The sequence below is a fragment of the Thunnus maccoyii genome, chromosome 10 (genome assembly GCF_910596095.1).
Source record: "Thunnus maccoyii chromosome 10, fThuMac1.1, whole genome shotgun sequence".
In the NCBI taxonomy this organism is placed as follows: Eukaryota; Metazoa; Chordata; class Actinopteri; order Scombriformes; family Scombridae; genus Thunnus; species Thunnus maccoyii.
Window position 1 is genome coordinate 8,959,819 of NC_056542.1, and position 23,547 is coordinate 8,983,365.

Genomic DNA, 23,547 nt, shown 5'->3' on the forward strand with positions numbered 1-23,547 from the left:
ACATCTATATGTATAGTATAAACAGCCTGCTTACCTTTGATAGCAAATTGATATACATGCTTTTGCACAACCTGTGTATGGTTTTGTTATGAGGACTAGCTGTTAAGCTATCCATCTGCATGCAGAGTCTTCATCCTCTTTAATGAATGTTTTGATGATGATGAATCTTTGATGTTGTGCTGTCTGCAAATTTCAGGACTTTGACTGACAGGTCTCCAGTATGTGTGTTTGTTGACTTAGGGTGGGTGAGGAGTGTGAATGTGGGCTTATCAAACCTGCCGTAAAACACTTTCAGGTTGTCGGCCAGTGGATGGTTCTGCACAGTGTGGAGGGATGATTTCCTGCAGCTGGTGATGACCTGCAGGCCTGGTAATGACTTGCAGGCCTCATACCATATATTTTCTAAAATATTCTATATTTATGTCATTTCTCAAAAATGAATCAATCCCACCATTAAGTGTTGATTGTGTAGCCACTGTGAGATAAAAAAGTCCTCATACCTCAGTGATAAAAATTGTCACTGCTTTCCAAAATAACCTGTATGAGCTGATCTGGTGCTCCCATCAGCAGGACATCATCATTTGTGAGTCCCTTTCAAAACCCAAATGTCTGTTATATAAATGACTCATGAGCATGTTCTGATTTGCCACTGCTATTGTTATAGTTTGGTATCGTTTTTTTAAGATTAGGTGCAGTTTAAGGAAAGACTGTGGTCATGGTTTGAAATAAAAATCAAGGTTGACTGAGAATGTGAACCTCAAGCTAAAAGCCGGATATTACTTGATTAAGATGAGAAAAGGCCCTGTTGTGTTCTCATGCCTTCTCACAGAAGGCACCGTATACTTCTTTCTTTAGCAACAGTCCGTTTACATGTTGCAGAAGTCAGCAAATCAGCTCTGTCCGTGTCTCTCGGTGGGCTGACTCGGTTCTGACGATTTATGCTGCCTTGTCAAAAAATGGTGCCATAGCGTAAATATATATAGCGAGTATTTTCTTTACTGCTCGAATTACTTTCCTAAAATAAAAGTGTAATTTATGTTTTACCATGTAAAAAAGAACCTTGTTTGAACTTATTGATAACTTATGAACAGTACATGACACACATTACATTCTGCAGCAAATCCAAAGCTACTAAAGGTCAAAAAGCGCAATGAACAGATGTTTTTAATATATTGCTCACCATCAACCACAGCTTTATGGGGGCGGAGTCCAAGATTGTTCTGCGCATGCACAAATAGCACATCTGGATAGATAGCAACTACTGCCAGGACTCCTGAAAATAGACTTTCGACAACTAGGGCGGCAGTCTGATATCTCTCGGTAAGAAATGGCCCCTAAAACCATAAAACAGGCTTTAGAAGACATGCTGGAGGACCTGAAGCCGGAGGACTTCAAAAAGTTCTGCGCACAGCTTGTGGACCGCAGGAAAGAGCCGCGGGTCAGACGCAACAGGGTGGAGGGTAAAGACTTTCTGGATGTCGCGGACGTCTTGGTTTCAACTTTTACCGAGCAGGGAGCTCTTGCTGTGGCTGACGAGATCCTGAAGGACATTGGATGCAGCAACGACGCAGAAAATCTCGGTAAACATCTTTACTTTATATGGTTTGATGCAGAGCAGGGAAAAAAACGAGGAGTCCGGTGTCAGGCTGCAAAACCTTGAACCCTTAATGTCTGCTTGCATATCAGTCAGCGATAATTGACAGCGCTTAGTCGAAAAAGAAAAATAATTAGTAGGCTATATTCATTTGTCAATGAAGTTGAAACTTTAAGTGAAAAACATTTCAAATGACAGTTAACCCGCGTCTTTTTACTTTCACTTTCAATGACACGTGCCCAGCTGCAGCCAGCTGGTTCTTTTGGTGTCTTCCCCCCCTACCTTTATTATATAATGATGTAGGTACAGCTCAATGAGACACTATGAATGTAAGAAAAGTCTGTTTTAAAGCCCATCTGAACACTGAGAGAGGTTTTCCTCGCTGTAATCATTCCTACTGTTCGTACTGGCCATTGACAGATCCCCTTCAAATGTGCTTTCAGTGTAAGTGATGGGGACCAAAATCACCACAGTCATTTTTTTGCAGAAATAAAAGTTGATCTGTAGCTTATATGAAGCTGGTACGTTATTGATAAGGGAAGTTAGTCATATCAAGTGGATATCTGCCACATTTACAGTTTTTATAGCATCCAATTCCCTCTGTGTTTCCTCAGACAGTGTTTCCTTGTTGAGCTGCAGTGGAAGTATAGTAACAAAAAGGGGGACTTTGGCACTAAAAAGACTGTAATGTTGTTGATGTTTGGACAGATGAAGCTTCATATTGGCTTCAGATAAACCTTTATGTATGTAACTTAACTTTGTCAGAATCTTTTACAGCAAGATGGGATTATTACTTGGTCTTCTCGTGAGATTTGTCCATGATAAGAAAAATTTGTAATATCACCGACCAGCCTTATCCTTTAAAGTCTTTCCTCAAACTACACTGAACAAAAATATAAACACTTTTGTTTTTGCTCCCATTTTTCAAGAGTTGAAATAAAAGGTCTAAGACTTTTTCTATACACACACAAAAGAAAATATTTCTCTCAAATTTTGAAAGTTTTCAAAAGCAAAGAAAAGATGTTGCAACTAACTATCCAATACAGAGACCCAGTACTACTCCCAGTCCATGTAAATTAAGCATTTAATTTGCATTTGTGGTGAAAGTCTGGTTAGTTCCTTGATATTTAACACTTATTCATGCTTTTGTCACAAGGCAAGACACGGCAGGACAGTAATGATGTAAGTACCATGTATTTCTTATGCACTTTACAACCAATAGAGAGACATACAGAGAGGCAGTTTTATATTACAGTATAAACATTCAACAAAATTCTGCTTTGTTTACATATTTATATTATGCCTCTTTCTTTTGCTGTTGTATATTAGAGGTATAAAATGGATGCCATCCCATGCGGACACTGTCTCATCATAAACAACGTGGAGTTTGAACCACAGACCAAGAAGGGCTATCGCACAGGGTCTGACATAGACTGCAACAAGCTGAAGAGAAGATTCAAGGCATTCAACTTTAATGTGGAAGTGAGGACAAACCTGAAACAAGAAGTAAGAATCAGTTCTTCTTTTTGAGTGTCTTAAACCAAATGTAAAACTTGAAGCTCATGTCTGTGAAGATAACACTTATCTCCACATTTCAGCAAATCAAAGATGAACTGACAGAGTTGTCTAAGAAAGACCATTCCCAGTATGACTGCTGTGTGGTTATCATACTGTCCCATGGGACAGAGGTAAGATGTCCTTTTTTTCTTAGAGCAATCCACATTGATTATTATATCACAATCATAATCACAATAAAAGTTGCTGTATCACATGCAGATTACTACATACCTAGTCTTTGAAATTAATGTTATACCAGCTATTAAAGGTGTCCATTTAACCACCAATTTTATAGAGAAAGTTCCATTTACTCATCATCTTTTGTGACTCTGGAGGAGTTTGGTCAAAGTTTGAGACTTGAAATTTATTACAAAGTCTATACTGCAAAGTGGGAGTAGGTCATTTTTGTTAAACATGGGCATTTACCACCTAGAGATGGTTGAATAAACAAAATAACACTATCAACTTGCATTAATGGAGGTGTAGGATCTAGTGGTTTGGGTCCTTGACCTATATTAGGCATTAAAGGTCAGGATATCTCCGCCTCTGCTGCTTTTAATACAGCCATTCTTTTTTTAGTCTGGAGGGTCCCCCAACTTTATGGAAGTGTAGTACCAAATAGCTGGAGCACCCCGTTATGTCCGCTTTTGTGTGCAGAGGCAAGAGTCGTTAAATAAATCCTACCAGAGTTTAGATCCAGATGACTACGAAGACCTAATGTATGCTCGTATCTACTATATAGGTGCCTCACAACAACATCCCTGGTGCCGTGTATGGTGTGGACGGAGAGCTTGTCCCAATTGAGTCCATTACAAACTACCTCAACGACCAGCATTGCCCATCTTTACAAGGCAAACCCAAACTTTTCTTCATCCAGGCCTGTGGAGGAGGTAGCTAATCTTTAATGCTGGATAACTCAAAGTAATAATATCATGTGTAAAATGCATTATCCTACATGCAACATTCAAAGGTTAAACAGGGGAATGTTTGTTTTTGTTCTTGAGGTAAAAAAGACATAGGCTTTGAGGTGTCCCCCGATGGTGTTGAACCATCCACTAGTGGAGCAAATGACCAGATGGACAACATTCCAATGTCCTCCAGCAGCGACTCTTCCAGCATGTCCACCCCAAGTGACATTCTGGTGTCCTACTCTACTTTTCCCGGTATGTTTGTTTAATAATAACAGTCTTTCAGATGCAAGTCACAGATATTGATAGACTTGACTTGCTAAGTGTGTCTGTCTTCCTAATGCCTCTGTGACAAATACAGGTTATGTGTCTTGGAGAGTCCCTCAGTCAGGTTCCTATTACGTAGAGACTTTGGACCGCATCCTTGAGGAAAAGGCTGCTACCGTTGACTTGCTCGGAATGTTAACAATGGTGAGCTTCTCTTATTACTACATATCAGTAAAATTAGCTGGAGCCGTATTGAATCCTCATGAACATTTATGAAATCATCATACACACACCTAAATATTGACTGCTCATTTCCAGGTGTGCAACGAAGTCTGCAAAAAGTCTGCAAACAGGATCTACAAGCAAATATCTGGTTCTTTTGAATCTCTCTGCAAAAGTCTCTACTTTCAAACCAAAGAATAGAGGCAATGTTAAGCTTGACAAAACTCTGTTAAACCTTCAGGAAATGTTAGTCTATAGACTCTAATCTTGTCTTATTGTACATTTGTATTGTCTGTCATGCCTTACTGTGTTTTTAAAAGTTAAATGAACTTTTTAGGGATATATGTCATAGATTCATATATATATATATATATATATATATATATATAATATTATATAATTGGCTAAAATGCCTGAATCAAGAGTAAGCCTCTTAAGAAGAGGTTTAATTACAGCTACTTTAAAGGACTGTGGTACATAGCCTGTTACTAAAGACAGATTGATCATATCTAGTCAAGAAGTGCTAACTAAGGGTAAGGCTTCCTTAAGCAACCTAGTTGGGATGGGGTCTAAGAGACAGGTTGATGGTTTAGCTGAACAAATCGTTGAAGTTAGTTCAGAAAAGTCGACTCGAGAAAAACAGTCCAAATGTATGTCAGGATTTACAGCTGTTTCTAAGGTGCCTGTGTTTGGGGAGAAAACGGTGCCTGTTGAGGGAAGGAGGTGGTTAATTTTGTCTCTAATAGTTAGAATGATGAGATGAGATTTCAAAGATACCTTTTAGTCTTTTATTTCTCTTCACTACCACCAGGGGTCACAGCTGCAATGATTTCATAGTATTATATTTTCATTTCATTTTATCTTACTTTTATTGATGTAATCAAGTGGGTTTTATTTTCCATCTTTTGTTACATTAATGTTTTTTTTTTTTGTTTTCTTTTCATGTTTTATGTTTTTTTTTTATGTCCTTTTCATGTTTAGCACTTGGTGTGTGTAATTTCTTTTGTTGTAAAGTGCTTTGAGCTGCACTTCTTGTATGAAAGGTGCTATAGAAATTAAAGTTATTATTGTATTATTATTGTTGTTGTTGTTGTTGTTGTTGTTGTTGTTGTTATTATTATTATCATCATCATCATCATCATTATTATTATCATCATCATCATTATTATTATTATAAAATTAGAAATGGTACCATTGTGTTTGTATTTCAATCACATCACATCAATACACAGTTTAATATCATAAACTGCAAACAATTAAATCACTCTAAAACAAGCCATTGGACATAAACATCACCATGATGTTTCCCATACCAAATAGTATGTATTTGGGAGACTTTGACATGACAACATTAGGAGTCCATTTGTTGTTCTAATTCATCAGTCTCTCAGAAAATCTTTAATTGATTCAGCCATAGTCTTGCCTTATTATCATAGTATTAGGCCTATACATAAAAAGGGGGAAAACATGTAAAATATAGCTTTAAAATGACATTATGGAAATTATTTTTTTCCTCACAAAGCTGATTTAATTTAACTGAATACTTTGGATAATTTTTCACACACACTCATCACAACATTAAGATATATTTTAACCCAACAATTACTTAGCCTGAATTTGAGAGCAAAAATGGCATCAATCTAACAATGTAATCTGTTAAAGGATTCGCTATAGTATGCACGAGACACACTCCACCCAAACCTACCTATAATTCAACAAAATAAAAGCAACATCATCTGTTTTACATAGACTGTGCCAGTTATGCTCGCAACTGCTGTATTGTACTTACTTGAAGGGTCGGTGGAACAAGGTCGAAGAAAACGACAAAAAGTACAGGAATCAGGTGGCCAGATGCTTCTTCAACATTACTCAAGAGATAATATACCGAATATTAACTATGCCACCCTGAATTCAAAATGTTACTTTTGTAAAAATACAGAAGCATTATCAGCAAAATGTACTTGATGTATCAAAAGTAAAAGTACTCACTATGCAGAATGTCATCTTTAAAAGTGTTGTTATTATAGAATATTACAAAAATCATTACAAAAATATGTGTAAGAATATTTTAATGTTGTGGTTGATCAATGTGGAGCGAGATCTAGATACTTTGTATACCACTGGGTATATTAGTAGCACAGTACTGCATCAGTACTGTATCCTATACATGTTTTTTTTTTTAATAAGAAAAGTAACTAAGGGTCAAAATGTAATGAAGTATAAAGTACAGTATTTGCCTCTGAAATGTAGTGAAATAGAAGTAAAAAATAGCACTAAATGGATATTGTAACTGACCACTGATTTTACAGTCTATAAATCCGCAGATGCCTTCTATTTCTATTTTGATTTGCATCCGTTGTTTATGTATTCCTTATTTGTAGTTGTTATTTGATAGTTAAATGTTTGTGTTTTGAATTGGACAGCTCATCCTACATAGTTGCTTGTATTTCCCTCAGGGTGGCAGACAATCCCTTTGCTGGGTGCCCGTGCTAGGTTGACTAAGTGAGCCTGTATATTGGGTCTACTCACCTGCTGATGTAACATTCATTAGCCCGGCGTGCTCGGCGCAGACACTTGCAGAAGAGATGAGCGATATTAATGCTATTCAGATGGCAAGCAGATGAATCGAGGGTCGCGACGAAGACAAACTATCCGAAATTTTGGTTAACACCCTTGGTGAGCGGAATGAGGTAAGGCAGCCTTAATTGCCTTTACTGCAGGTACCGTGGGTTTGAGTTGTCCATTCAAATTGTTTGAACGTTTCGTTTGTTTTGTTGTTTTCTTTGTTTCGTTCGTTTCATTTGTTTGCGTTCTTAGCGTGCAGCGTGGGTTTTTGTGTGTGTGTGTGTGTGTGAATTTAAATGTTTATTTATTTGAGGGAAAGGTTATTTAGAGTTTGACAGAGTGAGAGTAATGTATTTATGTACTGTAATGTGTGGGATTTGTCTGTTTATTCACTGAGTCTGGTATGAATTTGGATTTGAATGCAGTTTAGCCAGCTTTGTAGGAGGGTTGAATTTAATTTACACAATGTTTGCACTCGGTGTATGCCTTTACTGACAGGACATTAGTACTATTAAGAGAGGCTGTTGTCAGTCTAATCTAGTGACTACTTTTAATAGTTGTTTGATTCAGTTTATTGTTTGTGTATTGTATTTTTGATACAACTGAAAACCGTAGATAAATATGGATTCTAATTTTGTGTTTTGTATATTTTTCTATAGTTTTCACGGTGCTTTTCATGGTGCAACGAGATGGTGACTAATTATGAGAAATAAACAAACCATGAAGCATCAGTTTGGGACTCTCCGTGTGCTTGCTCAACTAAGCCAAGGGCTGTTACAGATATACTCAAGTAAAGTACGAGTATGTCAAAATTGTACTTACAGTACTTGAGTAAATGTACTTAGTTACATTCCACCACTGCCAAAAGGATCATTCATTAGTGGCTACGATATTTAACGATGACACATTCATACTCTATGCAACAGGTATGTGGCCTTTCAAATCAAGTGGTCTCTGAAAGTTGGTCATTGAGCAGCAGCTGGTCCACAGTTGGTTGACTGTCCCGGAGTGTTGTCCCAGATATGATACTCTTTCATTCTTCTGATTGCTATTTCAACTTCAGAATTCAAAACTATGGCTATGGCTTGTGTTTTCAGAGCATCTCCTTTGCTGAACTCTGCTGTGGTTTTAAAGGGTGGTATGATCAACTTTGCCCATAAGCCCACAGAGGTCCCAGCACTACATGGAGCAATCCCAATTAACCCTTTGAAGGTTGTAGTGATTTTGTAGTTTGAGAAAATTGTCAAACTCAGATTACCACACCACTGCACAGTCAATGATCACCCCCACCTCTGGACTGTACTGCCTGAATCTGAGTGGCATGGTACTATAAAAATGTCTGTGTATGTTTGCTTATATCAAGACTATGTTTATATCTGTGTAGTTTCCCTATAGGAATGTACCTGATGAGTACCGAAACATCGTACATAAAGTGAGTACAAGTGATTAACAATGTGCAGGATTATTTTGGGGTCTTTCAGTCAGAGTTTATAATCTGTCCTTGTGCAGGACTCATTTTAGAAAAAGGAGGCTAAACCAGTGTAGGAAAAACAACTTCAGGAGTACTGATGTCACAATGTTTGTCATAATGACTTGAACAACTGGCAAAATATTCAACAAAATGGGAAGAAAATGTGACCTACAGCTGCAGTCAACAGAAATGTTCTGTCAAAATAAACAAATGAATAAATGGATTTTTTGAGTTTTGGAAGAAAATTCCATTGCAACCAAAGGCCTTATCGCTCCAAGCCAACATTTTGGTGATTATGTAGGAAAAGGAACAAAAAAGAGCTCAGCTGCAAACTGAGAATGAGAAAACAAGTTGTTAATGTATTGTATGTTATCTATGAGCCTGTACCTTAACCGGATTAAACTCATCTTTGCTTTTTAAATTTGTTGCCTGAGGCCATTTTCCTGTGACATGCATATAAAATTCAAACCTTTTCCTGACCCAGTTATTCAGATTATATTACTATATTTAATAAAAATTCAAATTAAGGCTAAGTATTTTTTTTTTGTTAAACTATATCATAATGTTGTGATGAATGTGTGTGAAAAATTATCCGATGTATTCAGTTAAATTAATCCAGCTTTGTTAGGAAAAAAATAATTTCCATAATGTCATTTTAAAACTTTATTTTACATGTTTTTTCCCTTTTTATGTATAGGCCTAATACTTTGATAATAAGGCAAGACTATGGCTGAATCAATTAAATATTTCCTGAGAGACTGAGGAATTAAAACAACAAAGGGACTCCTGATGTTGTCATGTCAAGGTCTCCCAAGTACATACTATTTGGTATGGGAAACATCATGGTGATATTTATGTCCAATGGCTTGTTTTAGAGTGATTTAATTGTTTGCAGTTCATAGTATTAGAGATAAATTTAAGTTTGAAATTGTGTATTGTGATGTGATTGAAATACAAACACAATGGTAACATTTCTAATTTTGTAATAATAATAATACAGCAAAACTTTATTTGTATAGCACCTTTCATACAAGAAATGCAGCTCAAAGTGCTTTACAACAAAAGGAATTACATGCACCAAGTACTAAATATGAAAAGGACATAAAAGAACATAAAACCATGAAAAGGAAAGAAAAAAAGCATTAATGTAACATAAGATAGAAAATAAAGCCCACTTGATTACGTCAATAAAAGTAAGATAAAGTGAAGTGAAAATATAATACTATGAAATCATGGCAGTTGTGACCCCTGGTGGTAGTGGAGAGAAGTAAAAGACTAAAAGGTATCTTTGAAAACTCGTCATCTGTGACTCACAAACACCATCTATTAGTGTTTGCAGTTTAATAAAATACACCACTTTTTAACTTGTGATTACTCTCAGTCTTGCATACTATAACTTTGTGGTAGCAAATGCAACAACACTGAAGTACTTATCTATCTGTCTATCTATCGATAGATAGATAGGTAGATATATAGATAGAAAGAAATCTATGACATATATCCCTTAAAAGTTCATTTAGAAAAGTTGCCAGCTTTTAAAAACACAGCAAGAAATTACAAACAATACAAATGTACAATAAGACATAATTGTGTCAGTAAAAGAACAGCCACAATTTAGCAAATACATACATTTTGCAATTCTGTTGGGACATAATCCAAAGAAATTACAGAGATGCTGTATGATCTTTAAATAGACTAACATTCCCTGAAGGTTTAACGGAGTTTTGTCAAGCTTAACATTGCCTCTATTCTTGGGTTTGAAAGTAGATGCTTTTGCGGAGAAAATGCGCAGTCTTTTCAGGGACTTCCTTTTTCACCTGGAAATGAGCAGTCAATAATCAGATGTGTGTATGATGGTTTCATAAACGTTCAATGGGATTCAATATGGCTCCAGCTGATTTTACTGGTATGTAGTAACAGGAGATGCTCACCTTTGTTAACATTTTGACCAAGTCAAGGGTAGCAGCATTTTTCTCAAGGATGTGGTCCAGAGTCTCGACGTACAAGGAACCTCTCTGAGGGACGCAACCTGTATTTGTCACAGAGGCATTAGGAAGACAGACACACATGGCAAGTCAAGTCTATCAATATCTGTGACTTGCATCTGAAAGACTGTGTTATTATAAACCAAACATACCGGGAAAAGTACAGTAGGACACCAGAATGTCACTCTGGGTGGGCAGTGCGTCTCTGAAGTCCGTTTCAGCGGACATGCTGAGAGAGTCGCTGCTGGAGGACATTGGAATGTTGTTCATCTGGTCATCTGCTCCACCAACGGATGGTTCAACTTCACTGGGGGAGCCTGAGTCTTTTTCACCTCAAGGACAAAAACAACACTTCCCTATGATGCCACTTTAAATGCATGTTTAACCTTTGAATGTTGCATGGTTAGCTACCTCCTCCACAGGCCTGGATGAAGAAAAGTTTGGGTTTGCCTCGTAAAGATGGGCAATGCTGACCGTCGAGGTAGTTTATGATCGCATGAACTGGGACACATTCTCCATTTACACCATACACGGCACCAGGGAAGCGGTTGTGACTTGCCTGTACAGTAGATATGAGCATACATTAGGTCTTAGCAGTCTAGATCCTACACTTCCATTAATGCAAGTTGATAGTGTTATTTTGTTTATTCAACCATCTCTAGGTGGTAAATGCCCATGTGTAACAAAAATAACCTGCTTCCCCTTTGTAGTATAGGCTTTCTATTATAAATTTCAAGTCTCAAACTTCCACCAAACTCCTCCAGAGTCACAAAAGATGATGAGTAAGTGAACATTATGTATAAAATTGGTGGTTAAAGGGACACCTTTAATAGCTGGTATAATATTAATTCCAAAGACTGGGTATGTAGTAATCTGCATGTAATGCAACAACTTTTATTGTGATTATGATTGTGATATAATAATCAATGTGGATTGAAGGACATCTTACCTCTGTCCCATGGGACAGTATGATAACCACACAGCAGTCATACTGGGAATGGTCTTTCTTAGACAACGCTGTCAGTTCATCTTTGATTTGCTGAAATGTGGAGATAAGTGTTATCTTCACAGACATGAGCTTCAAGTTTTACATTTGGTTTAAGACACTCAAAAAGAAGAACTGATTCTTACTTCTTGTTTCAGGTTTGTCCTCACTTCCACATTAAAGTTGAATGCCTTGAATCTTCTCTTCAGCTTGTTGCAGTCTATGTCAGACCCTGTGCGATTGCTCAGCTTGGTCTGTGGTTTAAACTCCACGTTGTTTATGATGAGACAGTGTCCGCATGGGAAGGCATCCATTTTATACCTCTAATATACAAAAGCAAAAGAAAGAGGCATAATATAAATATGTAAACAAAGCAGAATTTTGTTGAATGTTTATACTGTAATATAGAACTGCCTTTCTGTATGTCTCTCTATTGGTTGTAAAGTGCGTAATAAATACATGGTACTTACTTCAATACTGTCCTGCCGTGTCCTGCCTTGTGGCCTTGGTCTCTCTCTCTCCCTCTCAGATGCTGAGACAAAAGCATGAATAAGTGTTAAATATCAAGGAACTAACCAGACTATCACCACAAATGCAAATTAAATGCTTAATTTACATGGACTGGGAGTAGTACTGGGTCTCTGTATTGGATAGACAGGGGCAACATCTTTTCTTTGCTTTTGAAAACTTTCAAAATTTGAGAGAAATATTTTCTTTTGTGTGTGTATAGAAAAAGTCTTAGACCTTTTATTTCAACTCATGAAAAATGGGAGCAAAAACAAAAGTGTTTATATTTTTGTTCAGTGTAGTTTGAGGAAAGACTTTAAAGGATAAGGCTGGTAGGTGATATTACATATTTTTCTTATCATGGACAAATCTCATGAGAAGACCAAGTAATAACTCCCATCTTGCTGTAAAAGATTCTGACAAAGTTAAGTTACATACCAAACAAGTTGTAACTTGTATGGTGCACCCCTTTTTAACTGAATTATAGCGTAACTCCTTCAAAATGTTCAAACTATGTCTGAACTCACACACAGTGCAACAGCCTGCTGAACATCAGGCTCAGCAGTAAAGTGGCTAGAATAATTGATATGCTGAGTGTTTTTATCCTTCATTTCCTCAGTTTAGGAGACAAAACTCTGAACAGCGCTAAAGAATACATTTAGATACAAAAACTTAGCACAAAAAGTAAGGAAATTTGTGTTTGGTAGATTTCTTTGTTGTAACAAGCTTCAAAGAAATAATCTACCAAAGACAAATTTCATTACTTTTTGTGCTAAGTTTATTTTTTCAAGTGAAATCAGCAAAAAAAAAAACTGAGCTAAAAATCTCGCTCCACAGTATTTTATTTTTTGTTTTAATATTTTAAGCTTAGAGTTCAGTCCAGGGTTTATCCACTGTGAGGAGTATAAAGCTTAATGTGAAATTCAAAAACAACGCAGCTTATTTTCTACACTAGTTCATCTGTACTTTGTCATGTTAAAAAACAAACAGAAAACAACTCACTGCCACTGGAACCAGGTTTTGAGGATAGTCCACGTGTGTCTTCAGCTGCAAAAAATAAAGGGAGACACAGTGTTAAATTACAGTAAAAAAATATATGATGGAATAAAAATTTGAGACACACAGTTTATGTGGGACACATTATCACTGTACTAACATTTCAACGGAGAGTCAAGAGGATTATCACTGAGTCGTAACAGTGATATTGCTCACTGAAATATGACTTCATGGGCGTGAACAGAAGACTTTATGATGTCCATCACTCCACATAGTGAAGGGTAATCTCCACAGACAGTCATTCAAATCATACAAATGTTACAGTGTTCATATGTTGTGAACTTATTAATGGTATCTATAATGCTTGATCAAAGTCACCAATGCTTTCTGATTCACAACAGGCATATTTCTGTTGACTGACAGGCTCCATGAGGAGTATACAGGAAGAGAACATTTGATTCATTGATTTTTCCATAAATGACAGGGGAAACTTGTCTATAGCTTGATGTGAAACTACTCATTATAGATACTGTTAATAAGTTCAAAACTTATAAACAGTGTAAAATCTGTGATTTAGATAGACTTTGCCTGGAGACGTGGTGAGGCATGTTACACGTGTGTCTCTGTGTCAGTGTGGATTGTTACATTTGATAAAATGGAAGCTGATCTTTTCTGTGAGACAGGTGTCAAAAACGTTTAAAAACAGACTTTCTGTGTAAATTGCTCTTTTCAGTTAGAAATGGTTTATGGTTTATTTATCACGTGGTGGTTCAGTTACAGCATTAAGTTGAAAATGTCAATATTCAAGTTAACATTAGAGATATATAATCTCCTCATATTATATTCTTTTGCCTAAAGATGTTTTCTATAAAGCAATATCAAAATAATAACAAAATATGTTTTTTGCTAGACGGTGGAGCTGTATTAAAGAATGGGTTCACAATTTTCCAAGTCTGTTTTCAATCAATAGTCAAAAACTGAAATAGTTTTTTTTTTTTTTTTTTTTTTGCCTTAATCATTCCCCCTGTTCATACTGACCATTAGAAGATCTCTTCATAATGTAGGCCTACTTATAATGTAAGTGATGGGGGACAAAATCCACAGTCCTCCTTCTGTGCAAAAATGTATTTTAAGGTTTATCTGAAGCCAATATGAAGCTTCATCTGTCCAAATGAGACAAATCAAGTAGATATCTTTCAACATTACAGTCTTTTACAGTCACAATTTAGTGTCAAAGTCCCTCTTTTTATTGTTCTTCCACCGCAGCTCAACAGGGAAACAGTCTGAGGAAACACCAAGAGCGACTTTGGTGCTAAAAAGACTGTAAATGTGGCAGATATCCACTTGATATGACTAACTCAGACTGCTGAAGCTTCATTAGGCTTCAGATCAACTTTTATTTCTGCAAAAAAAATGACTGTGATGATTTTGGTCCCCATCACTTACACTGAAAGCACATTTGAAGGGGATCTTTCAATAGCCAGTATGAACAGGAGGAATGATTACAGCGAAGAAAATCTCGTTTCAAGTCACAGAATTTGACTTTTTTCGTACATCCATAGTGTCTTAGTGGGCTGTACAGCATTATAAAGGGGGGTAAGATACCACAAACAGCAGGCTGCAGCTGGGCACGTGTCATTGAAAGTGAAAGTAAAAAGACGCGGGCTAACTGTTAGTTCAAATGTTTTTCACTTTAATTTTCAACTTCATTAACAAATTAATACAGCCTACTAAATCATTTTCTTTTACGATTAAGCGCTGTCAATTATCGCTAATTGATATGCAAGCAGACATTAAGGGTTCAAGGTTTTGCAGCCTGACACCGGACTCCTCGTTTTTTCCCTGCTCTGCATCAAACCATATAAAGTAAAGATGTTTACCAAGATATTTTGCGTCGTTGCTGCATCCAATGTCCTTCAGGATCTCGTCAGCCACAGCAAGAGCTCCCTGCTCGGTAAAAGTAGAAACCAAGACGTGCGCGATATCCAGAAAGTGTTTACCCTCCACCCTGTTGCGTCGGACCCGCGGCTCTTTCCTGCGGTCCACAAGCCGTGTGCAGAACTTTTTTAAGTCCTCTGGCTTCAGGTCCTCCATCATGTTTGCTAAAGCCTGTCTTATGGTTTTAGGGGCCATTTCTTACCGAGAGATACCAGACTGCCGCCCTAGTTGTCGAAAGTCTTTTTCCGGGAGTCCTGTCAGTAGTTGCTATCTATCCAGATGTGCTACTTGTGCATGCGCAGAACAATCTTGGACTCCGCCCCCATAAAGCTGTGGTTGATGGTGAGCAGTATTTTCATTGCGCTTTTTGACCCTTAAGTGTGTAGCTTTGGCTTTGCTGCAGAATTTAGTGTGTGTTATGTACTGTTCATATGTTATCAATAAGTTCAAACAAGGTTCTTTTTTACATGGTCAAACATAACTATTTAATACACTTTTATTCATTTCAATCGAGCAGTTTAAAAAATAAACTCTGCTATTGATTATGATAGCATTTTTTGACAAGGCAGCATAAATCGTCAGAACTGAGTCAGCCCACCGAGAGACACGGACAGAGCTGACTTGCTGACTTCTGCAACATGTAAACGGACTGGGGAGTGAGAAGTAGCCTGGTACATAGCAGAGTTTATCCCACCCATGGACATGACACATTATATTGACGTAAAAATGTCATTGTCTGCACATCTGTGCATCACATTGAACAATGATGCGTAACATTAATGCAATTATTTGTAATTTTACATTTGTACATTATGTAAGCTAACATTTATCATGTTTTATGAACTTTTACGCATTCCACATATCTTGTACAATAGCTCTTTTCACTTAGAAAATATAGTTTACTATATTTACGATATTTCTATTTCTATTTCTACAATACTTGTGGTTGTGAGACTGATGATTGTTCTCTGTCAGAAGAAAAGTTGAAAGTAGAGCAACATTATTATAGTGCTACAAATGAGAACACAACAGGTCTTTTTCTCATCTTAACCAAGTAATGTCTGGCTTTGAGCTTGAAGTTCACATTCTCAGTCAACCTTGATTTTTATTTCAAACCATGACCACAGTCTTTCCTTAAACTTCACCTAAACTTAAAAAACGATACCAAACTATAACAATAGCAGTGGCAAATCAGAACATGCTCATGAGTCATTTATGTAAAAGACATTTGTGTTTTGAAAGAGACTCACAAATGATGATGTCCTGCTGATGGGAGCACCAGATCAGCTCATACAGGTTGTTTTGGAAAGCAGTGACAATTTTTTATCACTGAGGTATGAGAACTTTTTCATCTCACAGTGGCTACACAATCAACACTTAATAGTGGGATTGATTCATTTTTGGGAGATGACATAAATATAGAATATTTTAGAAAATATGTGGTATGAGGCCTGCAAGTCATCACCAGGCCTGCTGGTCATCACCAGCTACAGGAAATCATCCCCCCACACTGTGGAGAACCATCCACTGGCTGACAACCTGACAGTGTTTTATGGCAGGTTTGATAAGCCCACATTCACACTCCTCACCCACCCTAAGTCAACAAACACACATACTGGAGACCTGTCAGTTAAAGTCCTGAAATCTGCAGACAACACAACAGTCATCCACCTCATCAAAGAGAGTGAAGACTCTGCATGCAGATGGATAGTTAAATAGTTAGTCCTCATAACAAAACCATACACAGGTTGTGCACAAGAATGTATAATATCAGTTTACTATCAAAGGTAAGCAGGCTGTTTATACCTTTTATATATAGATGTATGCATGTATATACTGTATAAACTACCTACTATATGTTTATAAAGTAACTTATGACACTATTTATTTATTTATTTGTCTTAATTTAAACTTGCAAATCAGTGAGGGCAAAGCCCTCATTTACAATGACGTCGAGCAAGAAAGAAAACAATCAATAAAACAAACAACAGTAACAACATCCTCTTCCGTACATATGGTTGTTATGATTTTAGCATCTAATTATTAAAAAGCTGCAGTAAAACAACATGGAAAATCATCACAGAGATACCTAGAGACTCATTGTACAAGAATATGTTTGGGTTTGCTGACAGCAACTGCTGCTAACAATTTGATTTGATTATTTTATGGAATTTTGAAGGTTGGAATCCGTGGTTCTGCTTTGCTATGTGATTATTAAAAATGCTGTAGTGAAAACCCAACAAAGGAAAATAAGAAAAAAATAGACTTTCCCATTTTAAACAACCTTAGTGGCTATTCAAGTATAGATTTCTGAATTTACGAGATGCACTTGAATGCACCATGAACTCTCACAGGCTTTGCCATCACAGCAATGTAGATTTAGGAATTTACGAGGTGCACCTGATTGCACCATGAAGTCCCTTGTTTTTACCATAGACTGTAAAAAATATGGACGTAGTCACCGTGACGTCACCCATTGGTTTATGGACTGCCGTTAAGGGTCCAGCTGCGGCCTTGCAGACCCTACAAACCACAGCTCCTCCAAAACACGCCCACTTGTACACAGTAGAACAATTGTGAATAGACAATAGAACATAGCAGATCAAAAATAAATTGAAAATGTTATTAAAGGTAGAAATCTTAGCAACTATTGAGCAAAGAAATGAGGATAACCTAGTCTATGCATTTGAGTCACAGCAATATATGACTTTCAGTGCAAATAATGTGGTCTGATGAATGCAAACAAAAGGTGGCTTAGGAAAACGAAATAATTTGAAAACAAATAAGCATCAATATAGGTATTATTTGTAACTATTAAGCAGAAGTAATGGGCATAAACTATGAATTGTGTTAGTCTAACTGCTAAAAAATATATTTATACATAATTGTTAATATTTATGAACATCAACATTTTTTAGACGTTTTATAATGTAAATAATTGAATAAGCTTTTCAAACTTCACATCATGGGATTATTAAAGTTTCAAACACATGCATTTACTATAACTTGAAAACATGATTTCCAGTCTCATTTCTGACACATTCGCCTAAGTAGTTTGGTATGTTATTGATAAGAGCAGAGCACCCCTCCACAATGATTATAATTAATAATTTACTTTTTTTATACACCACATTAGGGGGCCCACTAATGCCCTACATCGTTCACATGTATTATTTTATGTTATTTCCATTCCATTACAAAATCTTTACTGGAATCTTCATGAACTCTGTGAATGTAAACTGTAAGATGTTCATTAACCATATTTTGTCGAAGTTTGGCGTTTTCGCCCGCGAACCATATTTAGAAGTTCAACTTCCTTCAACTTCCTATACGTTCGTGCTGATTGCAGTTGGATACAGTTACGTAACGAAGTCAGCTCTGTCTCTCGATGGGCCGACCCGGAAAAAAGGCTTTCAACGAGCAGGGCGACAGTCTGGTATCTCTCGGTAAGAAATGGCCCCTAAAACAATAAGACAGGCTTTAGCAAACATGCTGGAGGACCTGAAGCCGGAGGATTTCAAAAAGTTCTGCGCACATCTTGTGGACCGCAGGAAAGAGCCGCGAGTCCGACGCAACAGGGTGGAGGGTAAAGACTTTCTGGAAGTCGCGGACGTCTTGGTTTCTACTTTTACCGAGCAGGGAGCTCTTGGTGTGGCTGACGAGATCCTGAAGGACATTGGATGCAGCAACGACGCAGAAAATCTCGGTAAACATCTTTACTTTATATGGTTTGATGCAGAGCAGAGAAAAAAACGAGGAGTCCGGTGTCAGGCTGCAAAACCTTGAACCGTTAAGTCCCTTTAATATCTGCTTGCATATCAATTAGCGATAACTGACAGCGCTTAGTCGAAAAAGAATTAGTAGGCTGTATTAATTTGTTAATGAAGTTGAAAATCAAAGTGAAAAACATTTCAAATGACAGTTAACCCGCGTCTTTTTACTTTCACTTTCAATGACACGTGCCCAGTCTTTCCCCCCTACCTTTATTATATAATGCTGTAGGTACAGCTCAATGAGACACTATGAATGTAAGAAAAGTCTGTTTTAAAACCCATCTGAACACTGAGAGAGGTTTTCTTCGCTGTAATCAAGCTTATATGAAGCTGGTATGTTATTGATAAGGGAAGTTAGTCATATCAAGTGGATATCTGCCACATTTACAGTCTTTTTAGCATCAAATTCCCTCTTTGTGTTTCCTCAGACAGTGTTTCCTTGTTGAGCTGCAGTGGAAGTATAGTAACAAAAAGAGGGACTTTGGCACTAAAAAGACTGTAATGTTGTTGATGTTTGGACAGATGAAGCTTCATATTGGCTTCAGATAAACCTTTAAATACATTTTCACACAGAAGGAGGACTGTGGATTTTGTCCACCATCACTTACATAATAGGTGCATTATGAAGGGATCCTCTAATGGTCAGTATGAACAGGAGGAATTAGTTTTTGACTTTTAATTAAAAACAGACTTGAAAGATTGTGAACCCATCATTTAATACAGCTGCACAATCTTGCAAAAAACATATTTTGTTATTATTTTGATATTACGTTATATTTAGACTCACCAGTAACATTATTAAGCTTAGAAAACAGCTTTAGGCAAAAGACTGTAATATAATATGAGGAGAATATATATCTCTAATGTTAACTTGAATATTGACATTTTCAACTTAATGCTGTAACTGAACCACCACGTGATAAATAAACCATAAACCATTTCTAACTGAAAAGGGCAATTTATACAGAAAGGGTGTTTTGAAATGTTTTTGACACCTGTCTCACAGAAAGGATCAGCTTCCATTTTATCAAATGCAACAATCCACACTGACACACACACAAATGTGTAACACACCACATCTACGGGCAAAGTCTATTTTTTTCTCTAGTGTGCTTAGTGAAGTGAAATCTCCACAGGAAGCTGTTTAAATTACACAGATTTCACGCTGTTAATATGTTTTGAACTTATAGATAGACTTAATATCTATAATAGTTTCTATAGTAGTTTAACTACGAGCTTTCCAGATTCACTGTAGACAAGTTTTCCCTGCCATCTATGGGAAAATAAATGAATGAAACATTGTTCTCTTCCTGTATACTCCTCATGGAGCCTGTCAGTCAACAGAAATATGCCTGTTGTGAATCAGAAAGCATTGGTGACCTTGATCAAGCATTATAGATACCATTAATAAGTTCACAGCATATAAACACCTGAACATTTGTATGATTTGAATGACTGTCTGTGGAGATTACCCTTCACTATGTGGAGTGATGGACATCATAAAGTCTTCTGTTCACGCCCATGAAGTCATATTTCAGTGAGTGATATCACTGTTACGACTCAGTGATAATCCTCTTGACTCTCTGTTGAAATGTTAGTACGGAGATAATGTGTCCCTCATAAACTGTGTGTCTCAAATTTTTATTCCATCATATATTTTTTTACTGTAATTTAACACTGTGTCTCCCTTTTTTTTTGCAGCTGAAGACACACGTGGACTATCATCAAAACCTGGTTCCAGTGGCAGTGAGTTGTTTTCTGTTTTTTTTTTTTTTTTTTAACATGACAAACTACAGGTGAGCAAGTGTAGAAAAAGAGTTTTCACATTAAGCTTTATACTCCTCACAGTGGATGAACCCTGAACTGGACTCTTAGTGTAAAATATTAAAACAAAAAAAAAAAAAACCATGAAGCGAGATTTATAGCTCAGTTTTTTTTTAATTAAATTGAAAAAATATCTATCTAAATGTAATTTATAGTGCTCTTCAGAGTTTTGTCTCTCAAACTGAGGAAATGAAGGATAAAAACACTCAGCATGCCAACTATTCTAGCAACTTTACTGCTGAGCCTGATGTTCAGCAGGCTGTTGCATTGTGTGTGAGTTCAGACATAGTTTGAAAATGTTGGAGCAGTTCCACTACAACTCAGTAAAAACGGGGTGCACCACACAAGCTACAACTTGTATGATATGTAACTCAACTCTTAATTTTTCTTAATTTGTTTCAGCTGCAGGGCCCTCTGATGGAGCAAGCGATGGAACTGCAAAGGCAGATGGTAGGTGTAAATTCCTTTTACTCTGCTTGTGGACTTGCAGCAGACTCCTCCACCACAGTGTTCAGACTGTCCAGAAACCCAGAATCTGACAGTAAAACCTACTTTCTAATTTACTGCATGGTTGTATATCTAGAATGTGATCAGTAGTAATGAAAGAAAACCATAGCCAATCTTAAATCTGAGACTGTCCACCCAAGAGAAAGGACACAATAGGTCGTAATGTCAGTCCCCCAAAAACGGCATATAGTCACATTTGAGTGACAGATGCAATGTAGCGGCTGTAGTAATTATGACCCGGAGCAGTGGCGCAGTTCAGATGTGTATAAACTGACAAATTTACTCATTTGGAGTTGGTGGGTTAGGTGGATGAAAGACTAGTTGTAAATTGTACATGTTATTACCAAATTTAAAGAAATCCTTAAATGTTTTTGGAAAAGATGCTTTTTCACTCTCTTACTTTACTTAGATGAGTTGTTCGATACCACAAGAACACAGTCACAGCCAGGAGACTGTTAGTTCAGCTTTGTATACAAGACTGGAAGCAGGGAGAAACAGCTAGCTTTAAAAAAAAAAAGCTCACTTATGATCACAATATCTCATTTATTTAATCTGTCCAAAAAGCAGAAACTTTGGACAGAGCTAGGCTAGCTGTGTCTGGTCTTTATGCTAAGCTGAGCTAACAGTCTCCTTGCTGTAGCTTCATATTTAATGGACAGATATAAAAGTGGTATCAATCTTCTCATCTCACTTTTGGCAAAGAAGCGAATAAACATATTTCCCAAAATGTCAATCTATTCCATTTAAAGATAAGTCATGTGTGATATATTTAATCCCCATTACCTACAGCAACAACAGTAAGTTCTCATCCCAGTGCCCGCATGTAGTTAAAATGCTTTAATAAATACTCATTCAAAGCCCTGTTTTTAATATTTGATGAATGTCAGCCATCTACACTTAAATATTGAAAGTAGTTGTTATAAATCATTTTGTAATAAAACCCTTCTTCAAAAGAAATGTATCAAATTGGCTATAGTTTTATGTTATCTCCAAATCTAATCAGTCTGTGTTTTCTTTTCCTTTCTCCTCAGACAAGCATTTTGTGGATAAACATAAAGTTGAGCTGATCAAGAGAGTGAGCAACATGGATCCCATTTTGGATGAGCTCTTTGACCAAGATGTCATCCAACAAGAAAGTTATGATAAAATCAGGGCTCTGCCTACCACTCAGGCGAAGGTGAGGGAGCTCTACTGTGGTCCCCTGAAAGCTGGTGGAGAGAGCAAAGATATCTTCCTCAAATTACTTGAGGAATATGAGAAATTTCTCATCAAAGACCTCAAGAACAATAAGTAAATGTTATGGTGAAATTGTTTTTTAGACCAAACATACACAGTGTACCTGAATGAAATGTGTTTTTATACATACTTTATAAAGCTGTCCTTTCTCTGTAGGGTTTCTCAGCAACTTGTTTTTTCACAGTTTACTTGTTAAACTTAAATTTGTATTTGTATTTGGTTAATTAATTACTTAATGTAAAACAAAACATGATGAGATTTCCAGCCAGGTTTAAAAAAAAACACATGCAGCAAATGTTTCTCAGATAATCATGTAAGAAAGTAATTAAGGATCTCACCAGACATATAATGTTTTTTTTATCAAAAAAAATAGCAGAGACCTGTTTTTTTTACCAATTGTTTTACATAAATGAGCCACCATTAATGAAATCAGAATTATTATCTTTTAATGTTTGTATGTAAAGCAATTTTTTTTCAAATTTGTAACAAAAAATCCTGATTGCTGTCTATGGTTTTTACATTTTGAGTGACTTGAGTGTCCTGTATTGTGTTCAGATCCCAAACATTAAAAAACATTACAGGGGTTTTTATCCTTTAAGAAGGTGCTACCATACTATTCTTTGGTCTACATTTGGAAGAAGAACAAGTGCTGCAGATTCTCTCTGAAATGTTATGAATGTGAGACAAGTGGTTGTGAGGAAGGAGAGGAGGAGGAGAATCAACCTGTGTGTCTCTGTCTACGTGACATCAGGTGTTTGTTTTTTTTTAAAAATGTGGCCAGATGAGAGGAGGCTGAAATGTTCACTGTGTAGTGTGTGAGTTCAGCATCTGAGCAGATTATTCTTTGAGATTCAGTGACAAATTTCAAATAAAGTTGAAGTATAATTTTATATGAGTGGCATCAGTGTTTATTTCAGAATTCATTTCACTGTGTCTTGTTTCCCCCTGAGGAGACCAAGGGCTTTCATTCAGGTAGACTGTGTACTCCTCTAACCATGTGGGGCTTTGAATCCACCCTGCCATCCTGCCACTGCACACCCAGATGTTATAGAAATACTAATAATTCTCAGCTCAAGTATTATTTCATCTGACAGTGCTTTTCTACGGTGGAATATTTAAGCAACTTTGGCAAAAAACAAAACCTGAGATGTCAAGAAAATTGTAATATTTTGAGAAAAGAATTATACTACAAGATAAAGTTGTAATTTAATG

At 36.7% G+C, this 23,547-nt stretch overlaps 3 protein-coding genes and 1 long non-coding RNA gene across 5 annotated transcripts; 3 read left to right on the forward strand and 1 right to left on the reverse strand.

The window, feature by feature from the left end:
* The first annotated feature begins 1,251 nt into the window (after positions 1-1,251).
* On the forward strand, positions 1,252-4,890 carry LOC121906048 (caspase-9-like). The gene is made up of 8 exons (XM_042424716.1): positions 1,252-1,580; positions 2,751-2,776; positions 2,924-3,100; positions 3,193-3,282; positions 3,894-4,041; positions 4,156-4,314; positions 4,421-4,530; positions 4,645-4,890. Exons 1-8 carry the CDS (start codon positions 1,328-1,330, stop codon positions 4,747-4,749), a joined length of 1,068 nt encoding a protein of 355 aa, XP_042280650.1. The 5' UTR covers positions 1,252-1,327; the 3' UTR covers positions 4,750-4,890.
* Positions 4,891-7,016: 2,126 nt separating this feature from the next.
* LOC121906051 lies at positions 7,017-9,131 on the forward strand. 2 transcript variants are annotated; one of them, XR_006098521.1, is made up of 3 exons: positions 7,017-7,238; positions 7,773-8,039; positions 8,211-9,131. It is a non-coding gene; the product is annotated as an uncharacterized LOC121906051 (long non-coding RNA). The 2 variants fall into 2 exon arrangements; XR_006098520.1 differs by having other exon boundaries at positions 7,019-7,238; positions 7,773-7,914; positions 8,040-9,131.
* Positions 9,132-9,587: 456 nt separating this feature from the next.
* On the reverse strand, positions 9,588-15,460 carry LOC121906047 (caspase-9-like). The gene is made up of 9 exons (XM_042424715.1): positions 14,938-15,460; positions 13,064-13,108; positions 12,025-12,086; positions 11,701-11,877; positions 11,519-11,608; positions 10,981-11,128; positions 10,722-10,901; positions 10,516-10,613; positions 9,588-10,401 (listed from the first exon to the last, which is right to left on the reverse strand). The coding sequence occupies exons 1-9, from the start codon at positions 15,188-15,190 to the stop codon at positions 10,330-10,332; spliced, it is 1,125 nt and encodes a 374-aa protein (XP_042280649.1). The 5' UTR covers positions 15,191-15,460; the 3' UTR covers positions 9,588-10,329.
* A 2,877-nt stretch (positions 15,461-18,337) lies between these two features.
* Positions 18,338-23,225, forward strand: LOC121906050 (apoptosis-associated speck-like protein containing a CARD). The gene is made up of 4 exons (XM_042424719.1): positions 18,338-18,701; positions 20,470-20,514; positions 20,995-21,042; positions 22,131-23,225. The coding sequence occupies exons 1-4, from the start codon at positions 18,449-18,451 to the stop codon at positions 22,391-22,393; spliced, it is 609 nt and encodes a 202-aa protein (XP_042280653.1). The 5' UTR covers positions 18,338-18,448; the 3' UTR covers positions 22,394-23,225.
* The last annotated feature ends 322 nt before the right edge of the window (positions 23,226-23,547 follow it).